This window comes from Carettochelys insculpta, chromosome 23, assembly GCF_033958435.1.
Source record: "Carettochelys insculpta isolate YL-2023 chromosome 23, ASM3395843v1, whole genome shotgun sequence".
In the NCBI taxonomy this organism is placed as follows: domain Eukaryota; kingdom Metazoa; phylum Chordata; order Testudines; family Carettochelyidae; genus Carettochelys; species Carettochelys insculpta.
Genome location: NC_134159.1, coordinates 5000970 through 5020814, shown reverse-complemented (window position 1 = coordinate 5020814; position 19845 = coordinate 5000970). Strand labels below are relative to the sequence as shown.

The 19845-nt window shown below is 40.9% G+C and overlaps 1 protein-coding gene across 3 annotated transcripts in view; it reads right to left on the bottom strand.

Annotated features, from left to right (window-relative positions):
* Positions 1-3135: 3135 nt before the first annotated feature.
* IFFO2 (intermediate filament family orphan 2) overlaps positions 3136-19845 on the bottom strand; it is a 60701-nt gene continuing 43991 nt past the window's right edge. For 2 of the 3 annotated variants that reach the window (XM_074975732.1, XM_074975733.1), the window contains 5 exons: positions 18845-18987; positions 14448-14568; positions 11292-11384; positions 10406-10536; positions 3136-9957 (listed from right to left, as the gene is read on the bottom strand). In XM_074975732.1, coding sequence (XP_074831833.1) covers positions 9852-9957; positions 10406-10536; positions 11292-11384; positions 14448-14568; positions 18845-18987 — 594 coding nt within the window. In that variant the 3' untranslated portion in view covers positions 3136-9851. The remainder of the gene's footprint in view (positions 9958-10405; positions 10537-11291; positions 11385-14447; positions 14569-18844; positions 18988-19845) is intronic. The other variant, XM_074975734.1, reaches the window with a different exon arrangement.

Sequence of the window (19845 nt, the reverse complement as noted above, 5' to 3'; positions counted from 1 at the left end):
CTGGGTTTACACGCCTAGTAAATATGACAGCAATCACACAAATGTCCTTCCCTCAAGCAAATCAAACAGGCTGAATGGGGATCACTTTTGGGCATGTTTGCCATATTTTGAACAAGGCTTAAAGCCTGGGGAGCCAGGCACTCCCTGACCGAGGCAGGAAGCGGGATGGAAAAGTCCACTTTGGCTATTAGTTAAAACACTAACTATCAAGTACTAAACTATTTACACTTCTTCAAGAACTATTTACACTACAATAGGCTACTAGCTAAAGATTTGAGCAGAGAAACCCAAGAGCTCCTCCAGCGAGAAGGAACTGAGTCAGGGAGGGTGGGGGCAACGCATATATTGGTCGCCATATCGGTGCCACTCCAGGGGGCACCGCACCGATCCTATGTCTACTGGCTAGGGCAAAAATCTTCCAGCAACTGGACGTGCGCCTGTGCACACCCAACTTGGAATGGGGATGAGCAATCACTCGAAGAAGCAGTATTATTCATTTCAACAATAAAGATTCTAAATTAGAGCAGGAGCCTGGGAACTAGCGCTCCTGAAGTCACTTTGTCACTCAATAGTAACAGAGGAAGCCGTGCTAGTCTATACACTATCAAAACAAAAAGCAGTCAAGTAGCACTTTAAAAGACTAGCAAAATAGTTTATTAGGTGAGCTTTCGTGGGACCATGGTCTGAAGAAGTGGGTCTGTCCCACGAAAGCTCACCTAATAAACTATTTTGCTAGTCTTTTAAAGTGCTACTTGACTGCTTTTTGTTTTGTCACTCAGTGAGCTTGTTAGCCAAGGTCACACAATCCCTGCCTCACATTCTCAATAGGTAAAATTGAGACAGCTACCTTCATTACAGGGTTGTTGGGAAAACTAATGGTTGTAAGGAGCTTTAAAAGCATTGAATTGTTATAAAAGTGCAAAACATTTTGAGGATTTATATGAAGAACCTTCAGAGGACTTAACTGATTTTCAGAAATTTCATATCATTTTTGCTAAGACCGAGGAGAACAGTAAACAAACTATTTGACAGCTGTAGCTCAGTACAACAGCCCTATCTGCTCTGCACCTTCAGATTTGATCTGGGAGCTTAGGTTAGCCTTTAGCTTTACCTGTAGGAGATGCTGCCACTCATGTTTTTCAGGTTAGTTGATGTGTCTAGATCAGGAATCTCAATGATTTGGATATTGGCATAGAAAGTACGCTTATTAAGTTTGCAGATGATACCAAGCTGGGAGGGGTTGCAACTACCTTGGAGGATAGGGTCATAATTCAGAATGATCTAGATAAATTGGAGAAATGGTCTGAAGTAAACAGGATGAAGTTTAATAAAGATAAATGTAAGGTGTTGCACTTAGGAAGGAATAATCTGTTTCACACATACAGAATGGGAAAAGACTGTCTAGGAAGGAGTACAGCAGAAAGGGATCTAGGGGTTCTAGTAGATCACAAGTTAAATATGAGTCAACAGTGTGATGCTGTTGCAAAAAAAGCAAACATGATTCTGGGATGCATTAGCAGGTGTGTTGTGAACAAGACACGAGAAATCATTCTACCGCTCTACTCTGCGCTGGTTAGGCCTCAGCTGGAATACTGTGTCCAGTTCTGGGCACCCCAATTCAAGAAAGATGTGGAGAAATTAGAGAAGGTCCAGAGAAGAGCAACTAGAATGATAAAAGGTCTGGAGAACATGACTTATGAAGAAAGGCTGAAAGAATTGGGCTTGTTTAGCTTGGAAAAGAGAAGATTGAGGGGGGATATGACAGCGGTTTTCAGATATCTTAAAGGGTGTCACATAAGGAGGAGGGAGAAAACTTGTTCTTCTTGGCCTCTGAGGAGAGAACAAGAGGCAATGGACTTAAGCTGCAGCAAGGGAAGTTTAGGTTGGACATTAGGAAAAAGTTCCTAACTGTCAGGGTGGTCAAGTACTGGAATAAGTTGCCAAGGGAGGTTGTGGAATCTCCCTCGCTGGAGATATTTAAGAACAGATTAGATGTCTATCAGGGATGGTGTAGATAGTGGTCGGTCCTGCCGTCGGGGCAGGGGACTGGACTCGATGGCCTCTCGAGGCCCCTTCCGGTCCTAGTGTTCTATGATTCTATGAAACTCTCAGCCTGCAGGCCACCTACGGCCCAAGCAGTTCCACAATCCAGCCCACGCATGGCTGTCAGCACACGAGTCTCTGTAGACCAGGGGCAGGGGGAGGAAGAGGGCTCCATACGCTTCCACAAGCCCAGCCTCTCCTTCACCCCACCCTGCCTCTTCCTTTCCCCTTCTCCCACTCCCACATTGCACCAACCCTCCCCCAAACTCCTGCCCCTGAATGACACAGCCTTGGGGACTACTTGAGGGGCTTGTTATGGGGCATTAGTGGGGTCACTCCCCCACAGCACTCACCATGGTGGGGAAGCAGAGTAATTCAACAGCCTCTGCTCCTCTCTGCCACCATCTCTCAGGCCAGCGTGGTCACTCCACTTCAATGCGGTGATAGAGAAAACAGAGTGGCCAGGAAGATGGCAGCAGAGCACAGGCTGCTCCATCACTCTGCTTCCGTGTGGCTCCTGCCACTGTGGTGATGGAAGGGGTTCTGGGGGGCTGCTAGGCTAACCTCAGTATGGATGAGATGGTCCCCATAGGATGGTTGGAGCAGCTGTCACACAGCCCCCCCCCAAAGGGTGGGGCCCAGAGCCGCCAGCCTGAACTGTCCTGTCAATGGGACAGCTCTGTACACACCACCTCCAGGCCACAGAGACATGTGAGCAGTGGCAGAGCTAGCAGCTGGAAGCTAGTCTAGCCCCACTGTGCTGCCAGCAGTGTGGTGGAGACTCCTGGGGGGTTTTAAATCACCCAGGAGCAGCAGGGGAGGACAGCACATAGACACTGCCTCCCACCAGTGCCCACGGGCCTGTTAGGAAGATCTGAGGACCGGGACTGGCCCTAAAGTAAACTGAGCTTGAGGCCCCTGATTTAGATTTCAGAGAATTCAGACTAGAACCATGTCTTTGAAGGCTGGAGGGTCAGAAGAGCGAGTCGATGCTGATGGGCTGCTGCTCCACAGAAACGTTTAGCAGCATTTAAGCCAGGTGTTATGGAACAACAGCGATAGAAGACAAGAACTGATACACACAAAACCATCAACCAGGAAGTTTGGCATTTATTTTAAGAGGTTTTTTTCCTTGTAACCATACAATTACCATAACCCGTTTCCATCAACGAGCTTCAGAACATCACCTTTTCACAGAGAAGCCCATTTCGTACATGACTTGGAAATCAACATTCATAGTTAGAGTTTTTATAAACCAAGAGCAGAAGGATGAACCAATATCACAGTGCTGCTCTGAAGAGCAGTGCCACAGCACAGGATGGCTTAGAAAAAATGGAGAGACAAATGAGTAGACTTCTGGCCCTTTCAAGGAAGAACCAGGGGGGAAACAAACAGTATAAAGGTGGCTAGAGGTCAGATCTACAGTTGCTGGATTTGGCACTAATAGGGGAATCGCAAGTTCCAGTAGAGTTCAAACATTTTGCTGTGCACGTTTCTAATGCTCCTTCCAAAATGGATAATTCAAAAATTCTGGACAGTCTACAAACCACCTGGTTTACTCTTGTCAGATTGCCAAACAGAGGGGCAATGCGTTCAAGTCTGAACTTGGGCAAGAAACAACGGCACTTCTGAAGCAAGCTTAGGAATTGGTTCATCCTCAGAACTTTCCTTGTCAGAGATCAAATAGCTTTATCACTTACGTCATTCTTCCCTTTAAAATAAGCTAATATACAGAATATAAAGCACAATATTTACAACAATACAGTAAACAGGTTTCATTTCCACTCTGAACAGTAGTCTGTTTTAATGAGTATTAAAAAAACCTATTACATGATCCAAAAAATAACTGACACAAAGTGACATGGCATGGAAAGGAGTTAATGTCTCCCATTTAAACCCTTTAAAAATAAATACCATTTTTGGCAAAGTTTAGCTAATTTTTTTAAGCCTAGGGACAGACGACTTTGTATATTCCTTTCAGTGAAACCCTGTTACAAAGGAAGTGGGGATATGTGCCCAAGTTCTAAACCATCTTAAACATTAAATCTTTGTATGGGTTGTCAATTCAGGCAGCCAGCTAACTAAACATAGCCCTGATTCGCAACACAGTGGTATGTATATGGGAATGATTTGAACTGTTAGTTTCAAAAAGCCTTTAGGCAAGTACTGCAAAGAAGTGGGAAGTGTATATTTCTTAAACAGTTTTTCTGATGTTAAGCCTCAATGCCTGCCTGAAAAGACAGACCTATTCAGATTTAAAACCTTATCTTGTTTGTAAAAAAGTGCTTCATTATTGGAGGGCCACAATCACATATAAGGAAACCAGACATGCTCTTTTAAAGAGCTGAGAATCCCAGAAGCATCCAGCTTCATCCAAGCTCTCAAAAAATCTCTGCTTCTTCAAAGGATTAGCTTATTGGAAGACTGCTTTAAATACAGAAGATTCAAGACCCCAAAGCTATGCACAAATGCATGTGAAAACATTTTAAAAGAGAAATTTAGGATCACCTAGGGAGGTAAGTTCAAAGCTTGACAGGTAAGTCTTTCAAGTTTACTTTTAAAAACTTGTATTGAGTACAACCCTATGTGTGTATTTAATTGATGATTTGGGACCTTGGTTTATCTATGAGTGTTACCTCCGCTCTCTGACACCAGGTATAAAGTCTGTCTAAAATTTGTAAGAATAAGATTTGACAAGATTTAAGGACAATTGTTTCTGATTTTTATACAATTTCAGAGGAAAACTTCTTAAGTTTGTCTTTGCTGTGCCTGCACTCCAGATATTGCATCTTTGTGCTAGTGCACCAGAAACTTTAAACAAGAAGTCTAGAAACAAAATGTGAAATAAACAATCTGAATATTACCTTGAAGCCTTGATCAGCACTAATACCCGAACAGTGTTTAAATTACAACAGAATAAGTAAGGCAGGAGAACCTTTTAAGAAGTTTTCCACTGTTACAAGCATTAACAGCACTAGGAGTTAGTCAGGAGCACTCCCTTTCAAATATTAGGCTGCTCAAAAATGTAGCATTCACAAAAATGAAGCACTGTCAGAAGCCCTTCGTTATTAATGTGTTCTTCACTACATGTTCTAGGTACAAACATTCTTCCATCAATACAATCTTTCCACAATACAGAAATAAGGAAAACATAAGCAAGTATTTGCTTAATTTTAGACAGATTTCTGGGCATTTGTGGTATGGCTGTAAGCACCCCATGCCACCTACTATTTGGCCACTAACTATACTAAGGGTATTGTCACTTGCCAATAGATTGACACTCACTGCACAGATTGCAGCAGTGCCAATTTAGTGGATCCGGTGAAGACATTAAATTGATGGGAAGGCACTCTATCAATTTCTATACTGTGCCTCTCTAAGAAGCATAAGGAAAGTCAACATGAGAGGCTCTCCCATTAACACAGACCTGTGTAGCCACTGTGGTAAGCGCATCTAACAATGTCAGCTTCAGGTATGTTGTTCACCTAAGTGAGGTTGTGTAAATTAGATTGATTTACTGCAGCAGACTAAACCAGCCCTAAGTCTGGACTGACAATGGCATTTCAATTTGATAGCATGTATGTTAGGCAAATATCTTCTTTTACCATTTAGAAATTGCAGTCATTCTATAAAAAGCTTCCTACATACAGAAGGATTCTGATTTCCTACAAGTATAATTTCCAAGGAGTTATTCCCCATTTATACTGGTGCAAGGAAATTATCAGCCCCCCCACCCCTAATCATCTAAATTGCAATCCGACTATATTCTGCCCTGCTAGAGGGCAAAATACAAATCTCATTCTAATTCACATTTTAAAAAAACACATTAAAATGTATCTGAAGTATTATTTGTGCTTAACAGAACAGATATCAGTCCATGCTCACCCTCTCATAGAAGGCACTGGAAACAGTGAAGATGGGAGAAAATAATTCTGCAGTTACAGTAACACTCACAACCTATGTTTTACTTGCTAGGAGGAAGAGATGGAAGGAGTGTTTCACAGCCAACCACGCTTGTTACATTTGTTTCTCATGCTATTACTTGGAAAGCATTGAGAATTTGAAGTCTCATCAAAGGAGAGAACACTTTACGGAGGAAGACCTGTATTTGCTAACTAACTTCTGTTTGCACATTTTAAAAAACATCTAACAAACAGAATATGCTATGTTACTTATAAATAGATTACACATTTGTCTTAGTTACATTTTTTTTTCAATCAATCCTTACTTTTAAAAAATTCCACTCCTTGTTTCTTGCCTGACCTAACGCGGTCAAAGCCTTGAAAAAAATGTTTGTACCACATGACTCTTTGGACTTTTTGAAGAACATGCATCCACAGAAGCATAGATTTATTCACTGAAAACACTGTTGATGTACAAACGTATTTTAGGAATTTGATTTACTTTAATACGTTGCTAACAAGCAAAAAGTTTGCTTTCTTGAAATCCTCTTAAAATATGAGAAAAAACAATGAGGAGGATTTTCTGATAAGTCTAAAAAAGTGTCAATATGACACTGCATTAAGAATAGAAAATAAAAAAGTATTTACAGCTTTACAAAGAAAAAAAAAAGAGGTCATCAAAATGAATTCCAGCATTTTCACAATTTTTCTTCTGGCAAGCTTTTATCCTGTCACTACAGATGCGACACTACAGACAAAATGGGACCACTCTGAGCTAAATCAGCAGCATCATTTGAAACGAAACAAATAACCTTATGGGAAAAGGACCATGGGATCGACAAACTACTAAGGGGCTGACCCCACTACCTATCAAGTCACTGCCTTGACTAAAACAACCCCAAACCCAAGTATGAAGACAAATTTTAAAATGGAATACATACAGTTATAGAAATAAAACAGACAACAAACATGCTCATCGTTATTACCATCATACATATTTCATCATCATACACATTATTTCTATTCCTTACTATACAGGTATCTCCACCTCCTACACTTGCAAACAATGCAACCTGATTACAGATGCTCCTCATAATTTTGTCTATGAGATGAAGTGTAGGTTACAGGTTACTTGTATCAACAGTTTATCTAGCATTTCACTCAACTCAACACAGGATATTCTCTTCTCTTTCCCTGCCTCAACATGCCAAACGTTAAAAGAAACGCACTGAACCAGTCTCCTCGAAGAACACTGCATTTTACATAGAAAGCAGCAGCAAAGTAAGGTGGTTCTTTAACTGCTCAGCTTCTCCACTACAAAAAATAAAGTTTTAAATCATCTGAGGACATCTTATTGGAAGGCTCCACGAAGGCTGTCTTACTACAGGTGTGAACTCCTGTCACAAACACTGTGTCCTCCAAAGACGTGGGAATATTAACTACAAACATTCAGCTTTGGCAGGCAGTCTCTCAACCTTTTGAGAAACCAAATATACTTAGCAGCTGAGGTTCAAAGAGGCTTGGGAACCTTAAAAATACTAAAACTGAAAACACGGAGTCCTGCTCCCTTATCAAAAGGGCATGACTGACATGTATTTTTCACCCCACTATGCAAACCCCACTCCTAGTGAATGTAATTTACTGATTTGGCTAGATAAAAGATCCTAGGAATGAGCACTTTGGAATACAGGTTTCCTTAAAAACAAAAAAGCCCTAAGCACAAAACAACATGTAATGAATCATTTTAAAAAAAGGCCACTGAGGTATGATGAATAAAAGAGTTCCTAACAAGAGATGTGGCTTGAATGTTTCAAAGAGCAAGAGAAGTAAAATTAACAGTCTGTCCTTGCATTAGTTCTTCTCATGGACGGGAGAAATTTAAAACGCACATTGTTGATCCAGAAGGGTCTCATCACACTAGTTCTCCCCACCCGGAAAGATATCGGTGAGGGGGTCATCTGTTTCAGATGGTTCAAATGGAGAAGTCAGCTACTGGAGATTCAACAGGAATAGCAATGAAAGAACTAAAGGCCATACATGGAATCAGAGTTAGCAGGTTGGTATTGTACCCAAAGTTGCACTACAAGCAAGGATCTGTCAGGATTACACTGTCTCCAAAGTTAGGCAAGTTGTGCAAAATTCCAGTAGGCATTCTCTGCCTAATACAGACACTATTTTAGTGAGGCTTGTGCTCTGTTATGGCAAAACCAGCACCCTGATGTGTACTGGATTTTGTTTGCTCACAAAGCCAGTCCCCTGATTTTATTTCAAGTTGATGGATACAGAACAGCCATCTCAGCACCTGAACACAAAAGATGCTAAAACCTGACAATTAGCTGTCCAATCTATATGAAACAGTATGGGAAGAAAAACAACTCCCTCCCCCAGAAATTTCCCCAAATTCCTGTGGGAGGAGTTTCATGAAAAGGGAAAAAAATTCTGATTTGATATTTAGTCCCCATCGTAAAATGGTCTCCAGCTACTCCATTACTCCTAAGAGCTATTAAATATGTCTTCTACAGTGGCCTGAAAAACAGTCAGAGGTTTCCATTTTTCTTTTTTCTTGGCTGAGTACGTCTAACAATAGCCCATCTCATGTTGCCAGCTCTCTGAATAGAAAGTCAATTCATTAGACTTTTGATGCTGCTTTCTCTGGTTTAAAATACAGAGGAACAGACAGGTAAGGCCTAAGTCTACTTGCTTTCTTGCAGAGAAAGTACATGGCTGTTATTCCCTAATTCCAGAGCAGTAGTATTTCAGGATTCCTATTATTGTGCCCTAAAAAGGATAAGATTATTTTCTCATGCAGGTTTTCCAAAGGACAGTGGTCTGTAATGTCATCACATCTCAAGCCTACATCTATAGTATTGTGTATCAGCTCAGCCTGATGCTGCAGGGACACCGCTCAGCTTATCTCCTAAACAGTAAAGTAACACCAACAACAATTATGGTTTAAAAAAAGTATTGGGGACAAAAAAACAAAAAACAAACAAAAAAAACCACAACAGGAACTGAAGAGCTAACCACCTTCCTAATCCCATCCCACGAAATATAGGCATTTTAACAGACATACCTCAGCAAAGAAAGCTCTACACATAACTAACATGTGCAACTGTATTTTTTAATCTTCCTTCCACCAAGCAATAAATCTAGCCTAGCAGGGACCAAACATTTCACATAAATAAGGCGAGCATTTTTCTTTTTTTTGCATAGTAGTTTAACGGTGATATTCCCACCCCAGCGTACCCTGTGCAACTGCTTTGCCACGAGCTGAGAACTGTTTCTTTTGATTCTAGACTCAGGCATGAATTTTGTGCCAATTCCAAAGGCCCCACCACCCAGATAAATAGCATAAGATATCCCTTTAGATACCTTATAATTGCATGAGCCTGGAGTCTGCCTCTAACAGCTACATTTGGAGGTGTATACTTTTTTTCTTTTTTGGGTCAGATAACTGCGGTTACCCTACTGTAATTGTGTTCTGTTCCCTGTTCATTCTAATACAGTGTCCCTTTGCCAATCAGTGCAGCTTCAGTAAGTCATATAACCCTACTGAAACGCTCAAGGCTTTTGCAGCACCATTTTCGGCTGCTGCCAGATTCTCTCACCACCCCCACTTTTATTTATTTTTTTTTAAAAAAACACCTGCTATTAATATTCCATTAGAGCTCAAAGTGGCTCAGCTTGGGGCAAAGGCACAATTAAAACACCATATTTTCTTACAGAATTCTGCATTTGTAATTTGTAGAACAGTAGAAATGTACAGCACCAATCCTTAGGTGGGGTGGGGATGCATATCGGAATGAGTCCTCAGGAGCCCTGTACAAGGGCGCACTAGTCTTTGTTCTGTCAGTATTTTTTTCTATTTTTTTCCTGTGTTCTCCCTTTCACTGATGTGATTATTTATCAGCTGACCATAGGCTCCACGTCTGCCTCTCTATCGAATTCATCTTGGATCTCATCTGTGTTTCCTGAGTCACTGCTGGCTAAAGAGCTGGGAGATGGAGAATTTCTGCAGAGAGATGTAGAGAAAGATTTAGAGACAAAGTTGAGCAAGTGATGTTGTTGAACACTGCTCTCTTACTGATTGTTTTTAAGAAAAGAGGATCCATTTCCATCCTGAAGTAAGGTTTAAAAAAAAAATAACGCCTTATGTCATTATATCTCAACTTCCATTTTCCAATAAATATAAACAGTGTATCTATCATTTTTCATCCATAGAATCTCGGTGTTGTATAAATGGGAGCATTGTTAGCCCCATTTTACAGATAGGAGGCCGAGAGCAAATGACATGCAAGTCTTCCAACGCAATAGAGAACAACAAAGCTATTTGGGTGGTGTGTAACACTTCCTTTCCAAACTGAAGAAAGCACCAGTAGGAAGTATTTTACTTAACTGCTCAGCAGTGTGTCTGCAGGAGGACTTCTTAGAGAACAGCAAAAAACTAAGGAACATCCTACCTGACAGCTGAGCCTTTGATAAGTCTACGACAGGTTTCCATCTGTACATCCAGGCCCCTCTTCATGCTGCACATTTCCATATATTCGTGAAGGTGGCGATTCATATCACTCTTGGCTGTGGCTAGCTCCAGCTGTCCAAAACAAGAGAGACAGTGGTCCATATATAACAAGGAGACTTGCTTAAGTCCCCATCCTTTCCCATTTTACGGATTGCTGGTATACTGAATATTATGCAAGCACTCCAGTAACCTATTCCATTCACAGTTGTGAGGTCCGCAGGGCATCCTTATCTTCCATTTTATCTGAGATTACCATATTTATCGGTTTATTCCCACTATTGCAATCCAGTTTAGTTCAGCTCCTTTTAACAGCTCTTGGCTCCTAATTGTTTGCCTCCTGTTTGTCAATGTTCCTTAACACTTGAAAACTACCTCTGAGATGCTATTTATATTTTATGGCTCACAGAAGGAGCATAAATATCTCGAAAAGCTATACTACTGCATCTTGTCATTCTTGGATATAATTTCTTAGCAACTAGGATTTCCCACAGAGCTGAAGAGAGATTATTATAGAAAACTGGCAAAATCTGAACACATTTTTATTTATACCCATCTGGGCTGACCTTTATCCACCAGTTACAATATTTCATTCACTCAATACAATAGTCTCAGGTAGGTTATTGCTTTATGGACAAGGGATGTGATATATGGGGTATCTTGCTGAGGGTCAAGTTCTGCAGTTACATATACACAATCCATCATCTTCAGTGGTTTGCAATGGAGCGCACAATAAGGCCCCCAGAGTACTGAAGTTCAGAACAGTTTTGTAAGCTAGTGAATAAATCCTTATGGAGAATATTTTTTTCTTTCATAGGGCACTTTCTCACCTCAATCTGTCCTATTGTTTCCTGATATTCTTTATCTCTTGTTTTGAAGAAAGATTCTGTTTCATGGATCAAGTTTCCCAGATTCTCCTCCTGCTATAGAAGAACAATACAGGGCAATTAGGACATATTAAAACAGTTTATGGAATAGCTCATTTGGGTTCCAATCACATAGCCCTTTAATTACACAACTAGCTGTCTACTCTATCACTGCTGCTTATGGATAACTAGTTCAGAACTAGTCACATTTTTAAACAGCATTTAGGCACTAGATGGATTTTCAAAAATACCCAAGTGCCCAACACTCAATGATTTCCATGGGTGTTAGGTGTTTAGATATGTCAAGAGCATGCCCGCCACCAGAACACCAAGCCAAGAGGAGTTTACTATTACAGAATATGTTAGGTTGTTAAAAAAGACAACCAGCAGCAGATTATGAAGAGATTATGGTTTGAAATAATTTAAGACATGTTACTTTATTTGTACACAAAGAATACTGTTTTGGAAATGTGGCTTATAGATTGCATGAATCACCCTGATTTACTAAATCTCAATTATTTTTGGCACCGTACAGCCGAGAGAGACATCCACTACTCCAAGGAGTTTGCACTGAATAGAGAGTACCAGTGTAGCAAGTGCAAGACAAAGCCAACTAGGTTATAAAGAGATATTTTGATAAATTATTGGCAGGCTTCATGAAAGCTACATGGGGTTTGAGCAACGTGGAAGTAGTCTGATTCATGAATCTCAGCCACTAAATTTCTGTACCAAGCCCATAACTTCTGCTTGAGCTATGAATTTTTTCTTTCCACAAGACATCTATTCTTTATTTAAATGAAGTATATTACATCTCTAGATAAGCCGTGCAAATCACTTAAATTGTCTAGTTTCAACTTCAAATCATTGAACTCCATTATGCTTTTTCTTTTAGATCAGAAAGCCTTCTACCATCAGAAATCTGCTCCCCACGTAGGAAGACCATGATCAGGCTAACTCTAAATAGTCTCCTTGGATAAACAAACTAAACTGAGCTTTGTAAGTTTCTGACAGAGGGGCATATTTTTCAGACTCGGATTTTTTTTGTTTTTATCTCTTCAATAACCTTCCAGTTGTCTACACTCTCTGAAGTGTTGACACCAGATATGGACACAATAGAGTCCTGTAATGGTCTCACTGTGTATTAATTCATATTATTTAAAGGAATGCACCTCACCAAGCAGTTCAAATCAGTCTGTAGAACTGACCTGTTCCCATCATTATTTACCATTCCACTTTGTGTATTACTTGCAATTTTCTTCTAAAACATTGAAGATATTAAACATTGAGTATTCCTATAGGAGGCTCCAGAAATAATCCCACTGGATAACAATTATGTATTTACAATTACTCAGATCCATCAGTTAACCAGTTTTTAACCTATTTAATATGAGCGACATTGATATATGTATAGATATATATCTTTTTTTTTTTTTTTTTTTTTTTTGAAGAAAAAGTACTATTCAGAAATCAATGCCAAAAAGGTTTAAATCAAATGCCCTACAGAAGGCTAAGCATACCTCCATATTTCACTTGATATCAAGTTTGACAAAACCTGTTTTCCATAGAACTATAATGATTGCCATTAATTACATTACCATCCTTTAATTGTTTAAATATTGCATCCATATCAGCATTTCCATGAGTTTGCCTGGGATCCATGTCAGGTTACCAGGCCTATGATTAACCAGTAACATCCTGTTTGCTTTTTTTAAACATACAAAGAGGTTTTGAGAAAGGCCACAAATGAAGCTGTCTGTGGTGTGTTGAGTAAGAACTCCAGCAGGGGAGACTCCAGCATGTAGAGCACTATAATGCTAAAGCCCAGGCACAGAAAGTCTTTATTCAAAATCTACATCTACAAGGCAAAGCTACCCTTTCCTTGTATAATATTCATTCAAAAGGATTTAAGCCTCTTAAAACCTTTAAAATTACACCACTGAAGGTCTGAGTTCTGTAATACACCACTGATAATTGAGCTTATACATGCATACATGGCTATATGCAAATCTGTCTCTAATTCCAGCACACAAATACATTACTTTATCATTCTGGCACTCTCTCTGCTCACCAGCAGACATATAACTCAGTATTCAGTCTTAGCTCTTTTAAGTAATCTCTGCAGTTTCAGCATGTGCCATATGATACGCAAATGGAAAGATGTAAATTAACACACACTCCTGGCACTCAACACAAAACCATATTCAGGAGACAGCTGCCTCAGCATCTTAATATTCTAATGGGGTAGAGGAAGGCAAGATTCCTATTCACCCAGCGTTGTCATGCTGGTCGGTTATGGTGTAACAAGCTATACACCACTGGGGCCCCCTGTTTAAATCTTAACCCCCAAACCCTGTCTCTCTCACAAAATTTTCAAAAAGAGGAAGCTTTACACAATCAGGTTTCTTTCAAACAGACTATGACTTGAAAGCAACTGTTTATTAACAGCAAATTGCATGAGATGCTTGAGAGATGGCCTTATCCAATGTGGAGACAGCAGCATAGGGGCCTCGGTTTCAGAAAATCTCAGAGATCTTTTCTAGACTATTAATTCCATTCTGTCTGCTTTATCTGGACCACATATTACAAAGACAGGCTTTAAAAATACCTGGATGGCCAAGATGTTCAAGCTCAGCACATCTGGGCACGTGGATATTATTCTACACACAGAATATCTAAACAGATATTTCCACAGCACCAAAGGTATACATAGCCCTGCACAAAGTAACTAAGATGCCATCCCCTAAATGGAGGAGCTTACAGTCAAAGGTAGTTAAATGACTAAACAGATAATGAGCAAGCATAAGGAGGAATAAATTTTAAGCAATAAATCATGAAAAGAATTAGTTTAAAACACTTAGTTCCCTTAGCCTTGTATTTTACTTTAATGCTATAATTTCAGTTTTGAAGGAGCAAACAAAGAGAAGATTGATGGAAGGTAGACAACCAGAAAATGCCAAAAGGAGTAACTGTTAGGGGATCTGAATAAAAGCAAGTTTTCATGGCCAACTGGATCACCAGCCAAGGATCCAAAGGCTGAGAGTGGCTACATATAATAAGGTGAAGTTTGCCAACCTCTATAGGAAATAAATGGGAAACAAGTGAAAAACAAACTTAGCTCACTTCTCCTGGCAGGTCAATTGAAGGATTACAGTTCGTGAAGTCTTCCCAGAGAAGCAGGGTGTCCTCATTCTCCTCCCACGTTAAACTGTCACAGTCATCATCAAAATCAAACGTTTCACGTCTGTTAAAAGAGCAGTTAAAAAAATGGATAGAAACTATTTCAAACCATGTCTTTCCACAGGCATTGGAAATATCTCCAAATAAACAGGTTAAAACACTACATTAAAACTATAACACTGAAGGGAGAAAAGCAGCAGTGCAGCAGGTGAAAAAAATCGAAAACCTGTTACAATAGATTCTGCTGCTCTGTCTACAAGATTGACACTTGCGCATCCGCTCACCCTACAACAGAGTACTGGACTCTTGTCAACGTTAATTCTACTTTAGACAGACAGTTCCAGTTTTGACCTCTAGATGGTACTTTAAGTTTAATATTTCAGCACTGAACAGTTGCTAAACCACAAGAATGTTTTAAACTACTCCCTGTTATTTGAAAGGAAATCATGTTTGACTGAACATGTAGTTTTAAAAGTTCCCAAAAGCAAAGGCCAATAGAAGAGTTCCCATGGATTTTTTTCTTTGAAGTGTCAAATGGACAGTTATATATAAACATTCTGCCTGCAGCATTTGCAAATCAAATGTTGCAATTCCATGAAAGGGACCAACTGAACAAATAAAATTGACTCCATTAATTTTCATTCTCCTAAAAAAGGCACAAAACCGCATAATGAGCAAATGAGAAAGTCACCAAGATTACTAAAATTCCATCCTGAGTAATAGTTTCATTCACTTAAGTTAAAAATAGCCTGAAATAATTTTTAACTTGACAGAATCCCTTTACTTTGGTCAGTCACTAAATAAATTAAAGTTACAAGAAATAAAACTTCAGGCACTTGAACAAGAGCAGAACTGAAATTCTAAATACTATGTTTCTTCTCCTTGTTGAAGTGCAGCCTGAAAAAGGTTTCTTGTTGTATTTTCGCTCTCTTCGGATTTAGACATATTTTTGTTTCCTGAGTTCATTTCCTTTTAAGATGATCACAGCAAGCCGGAAGTTGAGTCCAATTCTGTATCTTATTAAGCAGTTAAAAAAACTTGGCAAGAGGACAAGCAGGGAACGTGCATCTAGTGATCTACCATACTTGCTTACTTTCAAAGCTTGTAGTTAAAGGCACCCACCCCGAACCTATTTGATCATAGCTCTTTTCACTTTAAGAGCTCTCTGTTTGAAAAGAAAGACCTTCCAATTTAAACTGCTGCCTGCTTCAGCTGTATTCATTGTTCAAAGATGGTTATTTATTTGAATACTCAGTACTTTCACCAATAACTGTGCTTTAATGATGCGCCTCATTAAATTAGTTTCATGTCTGGTGTTGGAGAGTCCAGCTATTTGGTGGTTTGGATCCCTACCCACAACTCCATTGTCACAGAACACAAGGGAGGGTGCAAATTTGAAATACCTTTGTCTATCATGGTCATTTAGGTTAATCTATGACCAGTCAGTGTTATTTAGATCAGTGTTTCTCAATGAAGAGCCTGGAGACCCCTGAGGGGCATAGGCAGATCTCAGAGGGTCCACAAAGCATGGGTAGCATTAGACTCACTAGGGCCCAGAGCAGAAAGCCAAAGCCCCATCACCCAGGACTGAAGCTGAAGTCTGTGCAATTTAGCTTCACAATGACCCACATAGAATGGGTTACTGGCAATTGTCCAGCTTACAAAACTAACACTGGCCTTGGTTTTAGGAAAAAAAGTTGTGGCATAGCTAGGTGACTGATTTTTTTAATAGCATGTTGGTAAGAGGCCTCAGAAAGAGAGGTTGAGAACTCCTAATTTGAAGTCAACCACGTCTGAAGTGAATGACCAGATTTCTAAATACTGCAGCTGATAAGAGTTCTTTCGTATTAAATGAAATTTACAAAAACAAACCATTGTTTGAGCTTGTTGCATTTGAATAATGAAGTCATAAATTGCTACAAAGCTTGTGTCAGTAATTCATTGGCAGGAAAAAGCAAAGCAAAAAAAACACACCAGCAACATGACTGGGTGCATGAGAAGAGATAAAGCCAAGTATCTTCAAAATGGTGTCACAAATGAGTTCTCCTCAATAGAAAGAGGAGCAAAATGCGTGCTGTGGACTTGGAAGATTTATTTGCTCATTAGGAGAATATTAGAGGCAGTATTAAGAGGACATTTTGCAGATCAGTTCTTAAGTTCCTTGTTTTTTATAACTAATGCTGGAATCAGTGTTTGTATCATGTTTTCAATAATACTGTAATTGGTAATTATTACTGAAACTGCCACTAAAATAATCTGCTGGCTTGCTGTAAGGTACCTTGAATTTCAGCAGCAAAGGAGAATTAAAGAACCTTAATATCAATTTGATCTGCACTATGAAAAAACTGACAAGAAGAGGACCAAAGATAATGAGCAACTCAGGTCCATGTCTGGAGTGGAATCAGCAAGGGAGCCATCTCCTGCCCAGGGAATTCCCATTATGTAAGGCTTGAAAAGCTTTATAGTGACTATTTTCATAACAGCTGAACTCCAGAAACTATGGAATTTACTGTCTAGTACAGTAGTCCCTCGAGTTATGCCAGGGTTGCATTCCTATGCACGTTCGCGTAACTCAGATTTCACATAAGTCAGGGGGCTGCTTTTGCCCTGGTGGAACACACATTCTGCAGCTGGGGAAGCAGCAGGAGCACCTGGAGCCTCCTTTTGAAAGATAAGTCCTGAGGTGGGGGGGCACCAGCTGGGGAGGGTTAAGCCTGGCAGAGGCTTGGTCCCATGGAAGGGGGGCAGGCGGGTTAAGCCTGGGTGTGTTAGGGCTGGAGGGGAGGGGATGAGCTGAGCCAGAGCCGCACATGGAGGGAGTGAGACGGAGTCAGAGCCACTTGTTGGGGGCACTGAACTGGGGGGGTGGCCAGCGGGATTCTGAGTTGCACTTAACTTGCATTAACACATTTCAAGGGTTTGCTGTACCCCATTTTAGCTCATGTTGGCCACGTCTACACATGCACGCTACTTCAAAGTAGCGGCGCCAACTTCGAAATAGCGCCCGTCACGGCTACATGTGTTGGGCGCTATTTCGAAGTTGAAATCGATGTTAGGCGGCGAGACGTCGAAGTCGCTAACCCCATGAGGGGATGGGAATAGCGCCCTACTTCGAAGTTGAACATCGAAGTAGGGCACGTGTAGCCGATCCGCGTCCCACAACATCAAAATAGCGGGGTCCGCCATGGCGGCCATCAGCTGAGGGGTTGAGAGACACTCTCTCTCCAGCCCCTGCAGGGCTCTATGGTCACCATGTGCAGCAGCCCTTAGCCCAGGGCTTCTGGCTGCTGCTGCGGCAGCTGGGGATCCGTGCTGCATGCACAGGGTCTGCAACCAGTTGTCAGCTCTGTGGATCTTGTGTTGTTTAGTGCAACTGTGTCTGGGAGGGGCCCTTTAAGGGAGCGGCTTGCTGTTGAGTCCGCCCTGTGACCCTGTCTGCAGCTGTTCCTGGCACCCTTATTTCAATGTGTGCTACTTTGGTGTGTAGACGTTCCCTCGCAGCGCCTATTTCGATGTGGTGCTGCCCAACGTCGAAGTTGAATGTCGACGTTGCCAGCCCTGGAGGACGTGTAGACGTATTTCGATGTAGCATGCACGTGTAGACGTAGCCGTTGAGTGACAAAAAACACAGAGCCACCTACTTTCCCAATGCATTCACCCAAGAGACAGACAGGATCCACTCACTATTTGAGATAGGAAAGGCCAGAGCTTGCGCTCCTCTTCTCAAAGTGGCACAGCCAGTCATTGTGAAACTGTGACTAAGTCCTCAGAGCATGCTTGCCACCATTGGTGGCAGACTCTAGAAATACATGAGTCCTTCCTGAAGAAGGTGAAAGGAACTCTGCAGAGCTCCTCGGCCCAGGCTTCCTGAACTATCTTGTCCTGCAAAAGCATGATGGTTCTAGAGTCTTTGATAGGCTGCTACAGCTGAGCTACCACCACCCAACTTTTTCCTGTCTCCCAGGAGTAGCAAGCAGACAGGAACCGGGCAGCAGTTTACAGGGAGCAGCAGCACGGCTCAGTTTCCTGGATCCTACAAGTGGAGGGGAGCCAGGCTGCTGCCTGGTTCCCAGCTCCCTGTCACTCATTATTTCAACTCGCGTTATTGCAAGAAACACGTAAGTTGAAATTATGGAAGTCAGGGGTCTTATACACTACCAAACTTCTGCAGTTCAACTAATGTTGAATATTTGGTGAAAAACTATATCTACTGATTATTTATAAAGTTTGAAGAAACATCCTGGGGTCTTGGAGTGCAACAACAACAAAAATCGAAATTTGGGGCTTTGTTTGATCTGCAAATCCCACAATAAAAACAACATACTCTCCAGAATACTCACAGCTGATTAAACATTCGCTTCATTTCATCTGTGATGTTCAGAGAACAGCTGACTTCATCATCTGAGAACCTGCTGTTGTCTCCATCCTGCTCAGAGAGGTCATCATCAGATGTTAGCTTGCGATCTTTCTTTTTGGAAGCCACCTTAATTGGAGAGAAGGTGAGTGACTAGAAGGTTCTACTGAAGTGATGCACTGAAGGGTGCAGAGATAAGAAAGGAGAGGTGTTAGGCTAGGTGAAAGATAATGGTTCATCTGTTACCAGTCAGGTGCATGAGACTACACGCATTAAGGATAGAAATCAGATCTATTTACAAGAGGTGAACGTGGAGCAAAAGGAAGCAATTCAAAACGGCACAGAGCAAAGCAAGCTGCAGACTGCCAAAGCTCTATATACAAGAGTATATTCACGGACAACATTGTAACTGCTACAAGAAAGCATGCAAAGGCTTGAACGATACAGGGACCACACAAGCTGGTAAGAATGCTCGGGCGGCAGGGTTGAGAGCAATGACAGTACTCTCCCTCTCTTGCCACTATCACCATATGCATGGTGCTTTCTGAGCTGAACACTCACAGAAAGTACGCAACACTTTTTTTTAAAGGTAATCTTGATTCCTTTGCTATTCCCACCCACTGTCACAGGTTGCTAGTAATCAGTTTGACAGTACAAGAGAGATGCAGGAATTCAACTGTGAAAATATTTGGACAAACCCAAATTAATACAGGTAATAAATGTATAACAAACACCGAAAGCTACTCCTGCAAAGTCAAGGATCATTCTTTTGTCCCATGGGACTTCATCACAACATGTGTAACACATTTGTGAATGTTTGTGCTGTAGTCTTCAACACAGTTTAAAGAACAAGTGCCAAATCTCCTCTTTATTCTTCAATAATTTACTAAGTCATTCAGGTCTGGTACTGGTGTTGCTCTTTGTGCTGATTTTAACCGCTGCATACTTGATGAAATCTGTGCACTCAATTTAGAGCAGATGCACAGT